This window comes from Cibotium barometz, chromosome 20, assembly GCF_041138505.1.
Source record: "Cibotium barometz isolate CiBa-2024 chromosome 20, ASM4113850v1, whole genome shotgun sequence".
Taxonomy (NCBI): domain Eukaryota; kingdom Viridiplantae; phylum Streptophyta; class Polypodiopsida; order Cyatheales; family Cibotiaceae; genus Cibotium; species Cibotium barometz.
In genome coordinates, this window is record NC_141065.1 from 53835953 (window position 1) to 53852773 (window position 16821).

Below are 16821 nucleotides of genomic sequence, written 5' to 3' on the forward strand. Positions count from 1 at the left end.
ACTAAAAAGCTAGAATGAAGAAGTAAGAAAAAACCTTCAAAACCTGCCAGCCAGACCAACCTGAAATATTCAATCAAGGCAGCTTCACTTTTTTTTTTTAACTGCTCTTCACTTAAAGGCACAAATGCAGGTGCTGTTGATGGTCTGCTACTTAAACCTTGCTGCTGGTGGTGAGTGGTTGATGCCGTAGATGTACTAACGGCCCTGTCACTTAGAGTTCGCTCAAGATGGCGCGAGCTTCTAGTAGAGGATCCAGACCCGTACCTGTCCACTGCAACAGGCCTATCCAATAATGGCCTTTCGGGTGGGGTAAGAGGCCTCTCAGCTCCAAGAGGTGCACTAGAATTGTACGCTGGCAATGAAACTGGCCCAAACCGCCTGATCTCACCAGAGACCATCCCTGGAGACACATCCACCAACAGGCTTCGACCAGATCCTGATGGTTGGCCTCGCATGGATGCCCCCCTGCCTAGACCTCCCTGAGGACCAAGGGTTATGGGACCCTCATCCACTGATCGTTGAGACAGGGGCATTGGCACAGGCCTACTCTCCATAAGCAGCCTGTCTTCCATTCGCACATCCTGTACAAAGGGGCCACGATTGCCAATCTGAGGTTGAACTCCTCTTACGCCTCCTACCTGGGAAACACTGCCCATAGGCATATTTGGAGAAAACATTGGTGATGGTGGACCTCGCACGCTGAAGTCTGTCGGAGGCACGAGTCTTCTTCCAGCTGAAGCACCTATACTCGGTCCGCGAGACATGCGACCAGCTTGTGCAACCGTAGCCTGCCTCTCTTGCACTGCATCTCTATGCACCTCCTCGATCTTCTTAGGACCCTCAACCTTCCTCCTTTCTTGCCAACCATTCCTCCGAAGATCAATCGCATCCTTCAGCATAAACCTTATTCTTGAAGAGAGTTTCTGATTATTAGACAACCTAGCCATCCTATCGAAGTAGGCGTCTATATGCTCCTTTGCTTTTGGATGGTCAATCATATGACCAATAGTGCTCATCAGCTTGCACAATGCTTCTACATCTTCTTCTTCTGGGTTCTCAAATTCACCTAAGAGCTTTCTTATGCATTCGTGCATGATTCGTTCTGTCAACATATGCTTCTTGTAAAGCTCTCCAATAAAGCGAATGTTACCCAGCATCCGTCTTTTAGCTTTCAGGCGTTTCTCCTCCCGTTCTTCCGGGCTCATCTTCTCCTTGCCGTCTTCTTCCACTACACTGGCCTCAGCCTGCTCCCTCTCCCCCCGATGAAACTCTTCTTGACATTTGTTCAACAAGACCCGTTTAAATGTAACCTTCTCACCATCTTCAACGAACTCTGGCATATCTGCAGCAAGCTGCCTACAGAACATTGCATACATTTCACAAAAAGTTGGTTCTGTCAGTGCTTTGTCAAAAATCTGTGAAATCACTCCAGTAAGCGTAGCTGCAGACTGTATTTTCACGTCCTTGACTTGCTCAAAGAGTTTCTCAAAGTTTTGGGGTGTTAGCTTATTGAGTATCCCTTTCATTTGTCTCTGCTTTGAATCCTCTTCATCAGAAGTCTTACCAACCTCATACCTCTTTTCAGCCTTATGCACTGGAGGAAGAGGGGTTTGCGGTGATGGAATCAGTCCTTTTTGTCCAGCTGGCATTCTTTGCCATCTGTCAGAATCAACAGTGTTGGTCCTAACCAGACCAGGATTTGCCGAAGGTGTTAAAGGTTTTCCTGGAATCAACCCGGGGACTAAAGGTGGCACTGAAATTCCTGGACGAATGTTGGATGGCATTCGAGGAAGAAGGCCCTGGGCATTCCCTGGACGAAAACCACCTGCAGGACCCATGTCTACATAAGTGTCAAGCCAGAGAGGAGAATGCAGGCCCTGGGGTTGTCTTGCCCACCTTTCTTCATCAAAACTGTTTGCTGCATTGCTACGTCTAGGACCACCACTAAGCTGACGATCCAGAATCCTTCCTGAGCTTGAAAGCATGTCTCGCTCAGCAAACCGTGAAAAGGCCACTTGAGGATTAAGAAGCAACTCAGCAATGTCAGCCCTCACCTCAAAGTCCAGAGGAATTTCCATGTTTTGATCTTTGAACGTCAGTAAGAAATCCCTTGTATATGTTTCTCCTCCCTTGACCTCTGAGGCAAGTTTCTCACCAGTTCTGCTACTGTCACCAGCTTCGGTACCCATGATACCTGATGGTGCCTTAGGAGAAGGAAGCTCGACTGCATCCTCCCAGTCATCAAGCTCTTTAGGTGCTGAAATTTCATCAGGCATAGCCAACTGTTCGACTGGATCAATGCTTGGAGTTTTTGTGATATCCACTTTGGAAGCCACCAGTTCATCAGATTTCTTCTCTTCTGGAGCCTTGTAGGCATTGTATAAATCAGCAGTTGTGCCTGCTGCATCTGCTTTTGCTAGAATATCCTTCATCTTCTTCTTTTTGCTGCTGCCATGTCTTATGTCTGGGGTGGTCAGAACAGATGTGTCTCCTAAAATCCCTTCTTTGATTGAGGAGAGTACAGACAATTCGACATTTACAATATTGTGCACTTCTACTGACTCTGTTTGCAATTGTGCCCCTTCCTCTACTTTACAAGCACTATTCAAAGAGGATGAGTCTGCATTGTCAATATCGACAGTGGAAGGAGCGATGGCAGCATCAACCACTTCGATACAGCTCTCATTTTCAAGTACTTCACAGGTGCTTTTGCTTGCTTCTACCGTTGCTTCAACTGTGTTTTCCAGTATTCCCACCACACTAGCACCTTCACCTGTTTCTGCAGTATCTAAAGGTCCTGGACTCAAATCATTGGCAAACACAACAGAGGTGGCAGGGGGAGGTAAAGCTTCAAAACTTTCTACTTGAACAACTGCCTTGTCATCTTGTTTCTCGTCATTACTAGGTACCTGCTCATTGACTGATTCATGCATACTGACACAAACTTTATGTACACTTTTTACCAAAGGTCCAAGACTTAGGCCAGAAACTGCGATATCTAAAGGTACCAGAGCCTCAATGGTGCCATCCACCTTTGTTTCATCATTGTCATTTGCTGAAATAATGGGCACACTTTGCACCTCAGCTGCAACCCTATCAATATCCAACACGGGCTCACCACTAAAACTGCTAGCTACCAGTGATTGAACTTCTGAAGTATTTACATCAGCAGCTTCAGGTATTATCCCTTCCATCAAATTCGTGGTATTCCCTAGATTCACCTCTGCCTGTTCTTCAACTTTTGGTGGCATCACTTTTGCCTTGTAAATGTCAGAAATCTTACCCTCAACCTGCTTCTTGCCTTCTGAAGCCTTGGATACCTTGTATGCATCCCCTGGATTGGCTTTTGATGAACCTTCCTTCTTTTTCTTCTTCTTGTTGCTTTGTTTTACATCTGAAGTGACAAGGACAGACAAATCTGTTCTGTGGCTATCTTTTGATGAAGCCAGATTTAAGGATTCTGCTTGAGCTTCTTTAAGGGGTTCCTGCACTCGTACAGCATCCCTGATGGGTGCTGTAGACCCCTCTGGATTCCCGACATTGCTAATTTTTTCTTCAACATCAACTCCAAATTCCTTGACTTGTCCAATAGATTCCGAAACGGAAGTAGCTACTTCAATTTTTTTCTCTTCAGCAGATACACTTGTTGCAGGTTGACTTGATCCAGAAAGACTCTGAACTGCTGCTGTGCTTATCCCAGAAGTCTCTGTAGTTGTACTACCCAAACTTGCAGTAAGTACTGGAGAGGTTGTGCTTGGTAAAGACCCTCCTTGACCTTGCAAAGGTTCGCTGAAGCTATGCTTAGTTGAACCTGGACCAGTTACAGCAGTGGAGATGCCTGGCACAGAAGGCTGATAATAATTCTGAGTTGCATGAGCATATGGCCCGTTCTGTTGTGTGGAGTAGACACTTTGGTTGATCTGATGATGAGCTCCACTAACATAGCCTAAAGAAGGCCTTGTGTGAGAAGGCCCATTTGCTACCACTCTTCCTTGAGAGACGCCTGATGTCGCAGGAACCCCACTGTCAGCCGCAGAATCGCCCTTTGAGCTCTTAGAATCAAATCTCAACTCCTCATGTGTCTCCGGATGCACAATTTTCACAGCACTGCTTGTACGAGGCTGAATGAAAACATTTGTTACTGGCACCACCCCATACGGAGCCCCTGGCATTCCTGAAGCTATTGGGCCAGCCAAAGCCCCAGATAACTGATGAGGCATCTGCGGAATTTGTTGCGCAGACAATTGACCAGGCAGGGAAGCTAATTGAGGCCCAATCAGCTGGCCAGCCAGGGGGGGACCCGCCATAGATTGTGGAAACTTCAGTACTTGTCCCGCATTATGCTGCATCAGACCTTGCTGAGATTGCAGGGTATGTTGTGAATAAGGCAGTTGAACAAGTCCTTGCTGCTGGGCTTGGGCAGGGACCAAATGGGCTTGCATTTGCAAGTGTGCTTGAGTGGTCACCACAGCTTGTGCCTGCATATGAGAATTAGTCTGTGTAATCTGTGCCTGAATGGTGTGTTGACCCTGATTCTGGAGGTACGGTGGTTGTGGGATGCCAGCAGGCAATGCAGCTGCTGATTGCTGTGCCTGAGACCTCAGCCCTCCTGATTGCTGCACCTGGGACCTTGGGCCTTGCTGCTGCCCTCCTGATGAAACTGGTACTTTGGCCACTGTAGCATTGACTGCTTCAAACCGTGCCTTATCTTGCTTTTGCTCGTCAAGATTAGGAGGGGCTGAGCTTGTTCTCGCTGGAATCTGTTAGAATATGAGAGAAAAGTAGAGCATAAGTATGTCACCATATCAAGCTTAGCAACAAATAATTGCACAGCAAGAATCTGCCAAAAAAGTGCTGCCCATTCAAACCAATCAACTGAGAAAAACAAACATGAAACAGACCTGCACCCCAGTGTTATGCCCAAAGCCCGGTCCTATGCTGCCAAACTGAAACGACAGTTGAGGATGGACGGAACTCCAAGATGACTCTGTAGATCCGGTGGGGGAAACAAGGAATCAAAAAAAGTATCTTTCAATATAAATCAAAATGGAAGAGAGCGATGACAGATCTTCACCAAGCAAACCTGGTTTTGGAACAGCTGGTGTGGCTTCTGTAGCTCCAAGAGAGGAAGAGCTCGATGGTGTCCCAGGCCTAGATGACCTGGAGACATTCCCATTGCTAGGTTGCATGGAAGTCCTGGTCCCTGTAATAAGATGAAAGATGGCATTACGCTTGCTTATACATTCAAATGAAAAACTCAAGATGAGCTGTTCTCATGACCATATTGCCGCCCTTGAAGCGTTTTTGTTGAGCCCAATGGAAAAGTTAAAAAGAAGCTATTCTCACCTGATTGCACGTGACCATGTTGCTGCCCTTGATTCTGGGATGAAATATTTTGTTGAGCCCGCTGACTGTCAGAGGGATCAAGACCAGCAGACGAATGTCCTCTAGGTTGGCCATTAGCTCCACTGGACCGCTTGGAGCTGCGAGAGGCACCAAAATTTAGAAGGTGCTGTGATATTATGAGGAGAAATAAAAAGGCGAGCTCAACTGAAAGCCATGTTTCTTCCATTGCTAGATAATCACACACACTACATGTTAGCTGTTCTCCATCTGAAATAAAACCTACACGTATGAGGAAATAGAGATGCATGAATAAGAGCTGAAGTAACAAGGGTTTCAGTTCCTCCGGATAAACACTGTTAGATAAAGCAGATTTATCATTAAAACTTGACAGACAAACCCTATATGCAGATGAAAAAGAAATTAGAGCAATTCCTTCATAAAAGGGTGGGTTTGACAGTAAGCTATAGTAGCAAATTAACTCTGGTAAGACCAATCTGACAAAGGAATCTCTCTTCAATGAGAACGTCAACTACTTTGTCATGCCAAATCTGCCAAAGGAATCTCTCTTCCCACATCAGCTCTCTCTTCCCACATCAGCCAACAACCATGGGCTCTTCCAAAAGCTTAATTAACATATTGGTACTACCTTACTCAACCACACTCTCTCCTAAAGTAAACTTTAAGCAAATCCAAAGGCACAGCCTCACATCCACGAAAGCACTTGTTGCTGCGGCTCTTGAAAGCCATTGCTGAACGTGACAGGTTCATTAACAAGCACAGGTTAACATTCAAACTCAAGGTTTTCATCACAGATGATGCAAATATTACAGAGATAGAGATAGCATGGAGTGTGCTGCGCAAACCCTAACTGCGAACCACACTTGTCTGTCTGGAGATTTGGGAAGGGAAAACCTAGATATATGTAAACCATAAACTAAAACTTTAAAGTATGGACGCTCACCTGGGGACCGGTGCAGGTTGAACGGCAGGAGAAAGTAAGGGGGCGCTGGCTGAAGGGCCGTGCCCTCCTGCGCCACCTCCCTTCACTATCGAAGCTCTCTGATGAGAAGCACCACCGCCAGGCCTCGAGCTCCTCCTCTGCTGCGGGTCGCTCCGGTCTACTCTGGATTGGTGATGGGACATATATAATGGCGTGTAGAAATCCCTTTTCTTTTTATTCAGGGTTGATACAAGTGACGCACAGATCGGGCGAAAGGATCCCCCGATCTGTCAAGAAGCCGCTGCGAACCGAAACCCTAAGAATGCCCGCTCCAGAAAGAAAACGCCATGGCTACAGGCGCTTCGAAGCACGGCTGTGGCGGAAACCTGTTGCAAACGATAGACGAAAACAGGAAAATCAGGAGAAAACCCTGCCGGATGCTTCAGTATGTGTAGAGAAAGCGCGCGTCACACCCTCTGGATTAGGGTTTTCCTCCTGCCACTGCTTTTGATTTCCGCTACTGCTTGTGAATCAAAATTTTGAGTTGGGGTTAGGGTTTCGGTTCATTTCTGTGTGCGGTTTGATGAGGGGAGATCGGGGGAAGGGGAGAGAGAGAGGGAGAGAGAGAGAGAGAGAGAGGAGGGGGTTCCTAGGTTTGTTTTTATTTTGTAAGAGTCCAAGAAATCAGAGTAGGTGGAAACAACACACACACATATAATGTACCTTTTTTCCCCTCTATGAAAGCAAGTTGACGCTACAATGTGTTCCAAGAGAGCTCGCTAGCTCTCACACACACACACACTCACACTCACAATGGCCTAATTTACAACACATGAATCACGCCTCTTCAACAAGCGGACTCACAGAATTGCATCTACATCACCCTCCTATTGCACGAACTCGCACCTCTGTAGTCACCTCTTCGTGTCATGGGCTTGCTCTCTCTCTCTCTCTCTCGTTGTTGATACCATGAAGAAGATCGTTGTCGTCATCATCTTTCTATACACATTTATATTCTCATCTCTTTTTCTCCTTTTCCTTTTTTTAGGCGGGTTGGAGATCTTCATAAGTATTTCACACCCAGCGACACAACTGCGTGAACTACTCAAATCAGTGTAGCAGTCTAGCTATTAACCACTCTGGTTTAACATGACCTCCTTCCCTTGTCCTAACTTTTGTAAGACATTGCACTATCTATTCGTAATTCAAGTTTGTCTTTTGTAAGACACCGTTGGAATATATAAAGTGGCCTTACCATGAGCTTAATGTGGAATAGGGGAAGTGAAGGACTTTATGTATATACTTGTCTTGGTTAGAATTAGGATACCATGGACTATTTTCAATCATGACTAACCAAGTGTGAACATTAGCCACTTGTATATAAGCCAATTTTGACATCAAGTAATACAAGTCATTCCCCTTGCAAATACAATATATGAGCTCGTTAACGCATTGTACACACTTTAGTGCTTAAGAGTTGTAAGGCCGATCATCAAATATAAGGCTATTAGTCCATAGAACTCTATTTTTATGCTTTGAGCGGTCACAATGTGAACACATGGTCAAAGTATATAAGTGAATTCTCACTATTGTGTTATGCACAAGACTCTTGGCTCATCCTTAGTGAGTGTAGAGAATAAAACAGTTTGTTTTAAGTGGGCCAAAATACATACATAGTAGCCAGCCAAAGTTTATGGGCAAAGGAGTGGAAATAATATTTAAAAAATATGCGAAAATACAAAGAAAAATAGAAGAAGCAAGCGTAGAGTTTGTGGGAGGCTGTAGAGAGCAAAGAATCAAAGATTTGAAGTGTAAAATAGCTTAATAATCATCAATGTAGTATGCTACATGCAATAGAGATCAATTTGGGTTTTCTACTCTCTCTCTCTCTCTCTCTCTCTCTCTCTCTCTCTCTCTCTCTCTCTCTCTCGTAAAAGAAGATATATTACCACAAATTACTTTCCAAATGGCCACATAGCCACCATGTGATGTACTAGCTTTCCCTCACTAATTACTCCGAACCACAAGTGTAGCTTGGAGTACCTTCAAGGGAGAGACTTGCCACAATAGTAGCCCTTTTATACAATCGTGAGCTATAATACCAACTTTTGCATCAAATATGAAGCCATTCCTAGTTGACCAGATATGCCACAAATATGTCCACCTAAAAAAATGAAAGAAAACTATATGTTCTGGGTTATCCGGCCCATTCGGAATCTTGTCAAAAATCCAATCTTTAACCTTTACAGGCCTATTTGTCAATGGAATCCATACGAAAGAAAGGAAATCCCAAACCTTCTTTGCCACCGGACATGAAATGAAAAGACGCGGGCAAGTTTCCAAGCATATCGTATAAAATACACAATTACCAGAAGCAATCTGCCGCTTTAGGCCTCCAACTAGCATGCGCCATAGGAACACCTTCCCTTGATATGGAATCTTAGACCACCAACCCTGTAAGATTACTTCCTTCCACCAGGCCCTACTTTTCTTGATGTTCCATACCCTATTAGCCTTCTCAATGATCTAGCGCTTATCTTCCACCATCACCTTCTCCCATAATTATACATATCCACATGAAACCCAAAAGTATTGATGGATTTTCTCAAAAAATAATAAGCGGCCTCTACGTGGCAACAAAGCATCCATAATTCTCACTAGTTCCAATTGAGCCATTCTATTGAATTTGGGCCGCTCAACAAGTTTGACATGCCACTCCAAAAGTTGTGAAGTAGCCAATAGCACACCTGCCATAGAATTCAACTGCAACCGTTGATCTTAAGGCTTCCATTTAGTGTGTGCCAACACCTCCTTCCATGAGATCATTAAATGAGAAAGGAGAGGTGAAGCCACCACTCGAACCTATTGGGAACCATTCACTACATCCCACCATGTACCATCAATCCTGGTATTACCATGTAGAAGTGCAACCTCCTCTATGAGGGCCTTAGCCACATTGCCACCCATGGCTCTTCATATACACACATATCTTGTAATAAAGGCCATCTCCTAGCAACCATATGTAATCTGATATTTAATAGGGCTGCTCCTCCACTCCTCTTCTAAGTAGCAACATGTTCCCAAGAAATCCATGTCTGCCCTAGCTTATTCTTGCTCTTTTCTATAGCATAAATCTAATTGGTTGTTGTATCTTATGTAAAGCTTTAACCATCCATGGCAATAAAGGCAAGAAAAAGAATATCATGGTAATCATAATGGATTGTGCCACTTTGAGTCTAACATGCATAGGCCAACCCTGAGATTTCCAATACACAAACTTATCATTTCTCCTTGTAGAAATCCATGCCAACAAAGCCTGTGAATCAACATCAACTCCGATTGGATAACCCAAGTGGTGTGTGATGCATCCTCTTTGTATAACCTATCCATTCCATCCCAAACTAAGCAAATCGCTCTTACTATAGCTTATCAAAGCAGATTTCTACATATTAATATATAACAATGAAGCAAGACCAAAAGTATCCCAAACAGCCATAACCTTCTGAACATTATCTCTTTGAGCCTTAAGGAATATGAAAGAATCATCTACCAATGCCTGGCCGACTATTTGCTCTCCACTTAGAAGAGTAAGCCCTACAACTTCACCGTCCTCCACTAGCTTATCCAATCGAGATAAGATTGGATGTGTAACAATTGTCAAATGAATGAGCTCAGTCACCCCACTATTAATCATAAGCCTAGCCACTACATGTTGGCTAATAGTATAAATCAAAGAAGACATGTGAGGGCCAAATCCCATAGCCTGCATAAGCTGTGAAAGAAAAGACCAACTAACGTGATCATAAGCCTTTTTTAATATCCAGTTGAATCATAACCACCCCTTGCCTCGAAGCCCTTGCATAATCAATTCCAATTTGTACATTCATTATACTATGCAAAATATTTCGATCTTTAATAAAACCATATTGTCTTGGATGAATCAAAGTAGGGAGAAATTGCTGCAACCTGTTGGCCAACAAGCCCTTTGCAAGTATCTTATACATGGCCCCCATCAATATGATTGGTCTCCATTGACGTAGATTAACTGGGGATGGAACTTTAGGCAATAAACATACAAGCCCAATCCGCTAACTCGCAGGCACATGATACATGTATTCCACACCTCCTAAAAAATAAAAGCAAGAGGAACCTTCATCTGATCAACATACTTCGTGAAAAGCTCATTGAGGAGCCCATCCCATCCTGGACTTTTCCCTTTAGGCAAATGCTTCAACACATCTTCCACCTCATCTGCCCGCAGAAATATCTCTTTCCAATTCATTACAGAAACATCTGATACTTGGTGAACGAACCAAGTGAAATAGACTCTCTAGTTACAATGACATTAGGAGATATGACCTCTTTGCGGACCCAACAAATGGTGATAAAAGTCCATACACACATCTAGAACACAAGTAGGATCAGTAATCAATACTCCTTGCCTACCTTGCATCATGATAATATTCTCACGTGCATGCTTTTGCTGCAAACGAGCAAAAGAACGTGTGGCTGACAATTAGAATCCATTAGGGCATCCATTCAAGCCACCATAGGCTTATATTTCACATATTGATTGTTGTGCAATGCTGCAACCTGATGGAACAACCAATAATCAATAGCTATCTCAATATCAGGGCAAGAACCTTCCTCTTGAACCACTTGGAACGATTCTAGGTTTCGCAACTTCTCCCTAAAATATAATGCATTATGAATCCCATACTAATCAGCAAGCTTTTGAATATTGAACATACAACACTCCCAAGCTGACACCCCAATAGAGATTACATGGCCTTGAAAGTTTTGTAACACCTACAACATACATTGATGGAAACCAGTATGCTCCAAAAAAGTCTGGTTAACCTTAAGAGGAGCCTTTCCCAATAATGGCCTATAAGCATCTACAAAATGGCTATGCATCTCCAATGCGAAAGGGAAATGATCTGACAAAATATGATATATTCCACCTACATGGACAATATCTCTGGTAGAAACAAATCATGCTAGCAAATATACATTTGATCCAAACAAGGGCTATAGGAGGTCAGATCTGACATGGGAGGACAGTTGGAGGAGCCATTTGAATCAGTTTGAGGGGTTTTAAGATGTCCGACTGTGTTAGCTGAAGGTCAGAGGATATCCATGTGTCCCTTTCCATTCATGCACCCTTTTTCGGGGTGGCAACTTTGATTTTCCCGCCACCTCCATGCTCTGCCAGTTGGCTCCTCTATTTTTGTGCATACTGAAATCATATTTACATATGTACATTCTAATTTTGGATTTTGTTTTCTTCTATTTTTGTATACCCCATAATCATGTTCTAATTCCCAATCCAGACAAAACTCAGACCCTTCCTCTTGGGCACCTTCCAAATCCTGATTGAACCCTTCTACATATTGGACAAACTCTAGATCTGGACATGGTTCTTCTTGTTGGACACGATCCAGATCTGGATCTGGACCTGAACACAATTCTCTTGGGTTCTCCAGATCTGGATCTGGACCTAGACACATTGTAAATGTAGCAAGGTAGGGGGTTTAGCTCAAAAGCTCATATATTTAATCCTTTAGATAGAGTTCCTTTTTATAGGCTTGACTACATATCTATTAGTAGCCATTAAACATAGCCCATATGCTTGGTTAAGCATCCCGTAATCTTTTCTAGATTTGAGCACAATCTTCCTTGAAGTGAGCACCTACTTCTTCTAAGCACCTACTTTGGGCCTCCACAAGGGCTAGCTATTCCATATATTCTTTATCTTTGGGCTCCATTTGACCCTTTGAACTATACTCCTACAAATGTTTGAGGGTCACATACCACTTCCCCTTGCTCCAAACATTTACTCCACATCACTTGCTATTTTAACACTCCACCTTAAGTTGAGGCATTTTATCGCCTTATTATCCATCCTATTTTGTTTCTTAGGCACAAGAGTATAAGAAAGACAACCAAAAACATGTAAAAATAAGCCACAGAGGGCTTCCTACAAATTCTAAGCTTTAGGGGTAACTGTCTATAAGGCCTTGGTGGGGCTTCTATTTAGCACATATAACTACCTCCAACCAAAAAACATAAGGCAACCATCTAACGTGCCATCTCCATGAGAGATATGTTCTTTCTCTAGCCACACCATTTTTCTAAGGTGTTTAAGACACTCTATGCATATATGTTTTATGCCTCTTTCAACCATATATATATTAAACTCATTTGACATATACTTCCCCCTCTCATTGATGTGTACAAAGGGTGCCAACTTTATAGTAGACACATTTCCAGCCATAGGGATAATGTGTCTAAGAAGTATGTAAAAATCTCCATCTTTGCTTTCAATGCATACATCTAGGCGTGCATGGAGTAATCAATAAAAGTCACAAAGTAGAGATATCTCTCGATTGATGGTGCCCTTATAGGACCACATATGTCACTATGTATAAAATCTAATTTTTACTAATCCATCTTTTGAGAATGATGCCTGTTATATCTTGTCCAAAATCCCTCACATACGTGTTTTACAAGGGCCTCAAGCTTTGGCAACTATGACACCTTCTTGCCTTTTAAGGCACAACAAATTGCTAAAATTCAAGTAACCAAAGCGGGCATATCGTAGCCCTACATCACACATAGCACGTGCGGCAGTAAAACTGAAAAAGTATTATGTGCTTTATCTCTAATACCTAGCCAACCTGTAAGGCCCATGGCGTAGAGTACTGGATATACCACAGTGCTGTCTCCATCACTTTGGTCAGGAACTGTACATCTATCAAAAAATTTGACCACTAGGCATGCCTTAGCAATGGCAAAGACTAACAAGTTTTTCAATGCCTCACATATATAAGACTTCAGAGAGAGTGGTTGTCCCACCATTTGTACTAGTGAGAAAACCTTACCAACTCCTTTCACTAGATATAGGGAGTTAGTTGTTTACACATGTGGTTGTGCCTCCTTAAGGAGTAGAATTAAGGGAGGAGAACAAATCACATAGAGAAGTAATGTGCTTACTAGCACCACTTTTAAAATACCAGACATGCTAATCACCTGATATGCATACATCATGGACGAAAGGGTCATAACTGCAATGCACAATGAATACCCAATCATCATGTGCATAGTTTACCGACTCCTTCTTTTCAGCACTTTTCAAAAAAGTACGAACAATTCATGAGCATGTGCATCCCTACCATCCCACCTAGCTTGTTTCGTTGTGGGAGGTGCAGAGGCAGAAGCCGTAGTTACATTTGAACTAGTGGCACCATCCAAAGTACCTATACTATCCTGAGTTGGCGTGTATCAATGCCCATAACGACATTTGAAAGTCCTTTGGCAACCAATATGACGCATTATATATGACCACAAACAAGGAGGTGGTTCTGTCAAGATTATCCTCAACAGAAAGCATCCCAAATACATCACTACCTTGCCATTTCAGCCGGCAAATAACGAGTGTAAATATCCTACGTGCCTACAGGTATTTTCAGTGTCCATTGAATGCAATCGAGATGGCTTCCATAGATCACGATGATGAGTGAAACCTACAAAGTGTACGAAAAACGAATGAAACCTACAAATAAATCATTGCCTACCGTTTCAGTTTGCAAATAACAAGTGTAAATATCCTACCTACCTATAGGTATTGTCAATGTCCACTAAATGCAATCGAGATGGCTCTGCCAATAGATCATTGATGACGAATGAAACCTACAAAGTGTATGAAAAACGACAGAGTGTAGTGTAGAACTGTTAGCAAGAATGCAAAAAAATTGATGATAATGATGCTGATGTAGTCAAAGATGTTGATGATGAACTCGAAGATGCGATGTCAAAGAAGATGACGACTTTGTCTGCACACACCAAATGTTGTTGTAGTGCAAAAAAGCTAGTTCGAACTGACATTCCTCTAGGATGTCTACAGAAACCTGTGAAAATATGTCTTAAAATATGCAAAAACGTTGTTAACGTAGGGTATACCTTTTCCACCTAAGAGGATAGCTCAATTTGATTCAATTAAAAGAGCAACTCGAGGAGAAGATAACAAGGGGTTGAGTGCCAAGAGAGCATGCTTTGATACCAATTATTGGAGTTGAGATAAAGGTCATAACATACACACAAATGCAACAAGCAAGGAGAGATAGAAAGAACCACAACACAGTAGATTGATGAGAATGAGTGAAGTATAAGGTAACGTCAAAGAAGATGACGACTTTGTTTGCACACACCAAATGTTGTTGTAGTGCAAAAAAGCTAGTTCGAACTAACATTCCTCTAGGATGTCTACAGAAACCTGTGCAAATATGTCTTAAAATATGCAAAAACTCTGTTAACGTAGGGTATACCTTTTCCACCTAAGAGGATAGCTCAATTTGATTCAATTAAAAGAGCAACTTGAGGAGAAGATAACAAGGGGTTGAGTGCCAAGAGAGCATGCTTTGATACCAATTATTGGAGTTGAGATAAAGGTCATAACATACACACAAATGCAACAAGCAAGAAGAGATACAAAGAAGCACAACATAGCAGATTGATGAGAATGAGTTAAGTATAAGATAAGGTCGCTTACACAAATCCATACGAATGCATACACACACTTCAAAAAGAATGTGTACACATGCTCAGGGAGAAAAACCCTCCTAAAGAGGAAAAAAGTGTCCCAGCCCATTATCAGTCTACATCCACACATCACTAACATATAAATGGTTACATTCTTGTGAGTGTTCTCTAGTAAACATTGCACATTATATCTTCTTATATGGTACTAGAGCTTGGGATCAGTATAAAACTTATTTATTAATTGTTGTCTAGTAGTCCCTTAGAGAAATGACATTTTTTGAAAGACCCCGTTCACGACCATTCGGTGCTGATGGAAAGCTTAATGGCACCAATTATCATGTCTAGTAGTCCCTTTGAGAAATGTATCTTCTATAAGACCCTGTTGATCACCATTTGGTGCTGATAAAAATCTTAATAGCATCAATTATCCTATCTAGCAGTCCCTTAGAGAAATAACATCTTCCGCAAGACCTCGCCCACCACCATTCAGTGCTGATAGAAAGCTTAACGACACCAATTAACCTCTTTGGATTATTCTTTTCTCCTATGAGAACTGGGACACCGTTATTGGTGTAGATGTTCGACCCCCACCAACAAAGGATGATGCCAACTTGTCTAAGCTTAGAGATAAAGGGATTCTGATGCTTTGTACACCGTTGTCACTAGCATGGAAGATAGTGTGATGACCATGGTTCAGCATGTCTTCCATTAGTAGAAGCATATGATTTATTATAGAGCCAATACAAGACCACAAATCTCTAAAGGATTCACAATCTTGAAAATCAGCTTCAACAACAGAAGCTTAATGACACCAATTATCATGTCTAGTAGTCCCTTTGAGAAATGGCATCTTCCATAAGACCTTGCCCGCCACCATTTGGTGCTGATAAAAAGCTTCCTAACACCAATTATCATGTCTAGTAGTCCCTTAGAGAAATGACATCTTTTGTAAAACCTCACCCACCATTATTCGATGTTGATGAAAAGCTTAACAGCACTAGTTATCATCTCTGGATTATTCTTTGCTCCTATGAGCTTTGGGACACCATTATTAGTGTTGACCCCCACCAAACCGCCACCAAGGGATGTTGCGGACCTTGTCCAAGCTTGGAGATGAAGGGATTCAGATGCTTTGTGCACCATTGTCTTACTAGCATGGAAGATAGCGTGATGACCATGGTTTAACATGTCTGCATAGCTATAGAAGTATAGGCTTTATTGCAAAGCTAGTACAAGACCACAAATCCCTCAAGGATTCATAATCTTGAAAACCAACTTCAAGAATAGAAGCTTAATGAAGGTGAAATTACAGAGGTGTTTCTCACCAAATCAAAGATCTCCATAACTAGATGGTTGCAATTGGCACGAGTGTGCTCTTCCCAGATCTCGCTCGTCATTGCCTAAGAGTATTGGCGCTTAAGTATGATAGTTTTATTACATCGTTGAATATTGGTGTTAGGCCTACTTCTCTCATATTTGAGGAGTTCAGCTCGTTACTTTGGGATGATGAGACGAGGATGCAGAGCCATAATGGTGGTGACTAGGCTGTCTTCGCTAACACAAAGAATAGAAGGGCAAGGTTTTTAACCCTTCAAATTAGAGGAAAAAGGTTAAATGCTTTTATTGTAACAAGAATGTGCACACAGCCAAAGAATGCAAGAAAAAGCAAGCAGATGCTAAGAATGACACTTTAAAGACCAAGGAAGAATCCAGTCATGCTAATCCTATGACAAGTCTCGCCCTACAAAACATAATCAATCACATAATCAAAGAGCAAAAACAAAAAGAAAACTCATTACACATCATTGGGTCCAATCCGCCCCCTCCAGATGGTGGCTCCCATCTGTAACATTTATATATTTTCATTCCCAAAATATACCCATGGAGCCAATAATAGCTTACTTCAAATTTCGGTCTTCTTTTACAAAAATAAACCTTAGTGCAATGTCTAAGACATAACCTTTGCCCAACAACTATGTACAATGGACCTAACC

The 16821-nt window shown here is 42.4% G+C and overlaps 1 protein-coding gene across 2 annotated transcripts in view; it reads right to left on the reverse strand.

Moving 5' to 3' along the window:
- Positions 1-7106, reverse strand: part of EIF4G (eukaryotic translation initiation factor 4G) — a 40068-nt gene extending 32962 nt beyond the window's left edge. Inside the window, exons 1-5 of one of the 2 annotated variants that reach the window (XM_086815000.1) lie at positions 6308-7106; positions 5347-5483; positions 5084-5203; positions 4902-4987; positions 61-4760 (exon numbers count right to left, since the gene is read on the reverse strand). In XM_086815000.1, coding sequence (XP_086671126.1) covers positions 61-4760; positions 4902-4987; positions 5084-5203; positions 5347-5483; positions 6308-6489 — 5225 coding nt within the window. In that variant the 5' untranslated portion in view covers positions 6490-7106. Of the gene's footprint in view, positions 1-60; positions 4761-4901; positions 4988-5074; positions 5204-5346; positions 5484-6307 lie in introns of both variants that reach the window. The other variant, XM_086814999.1, reaches the window with a different exon arrangement.
- Between the last annotated feature and the right edge of the window lie 9715 nt (positions 7107-16821).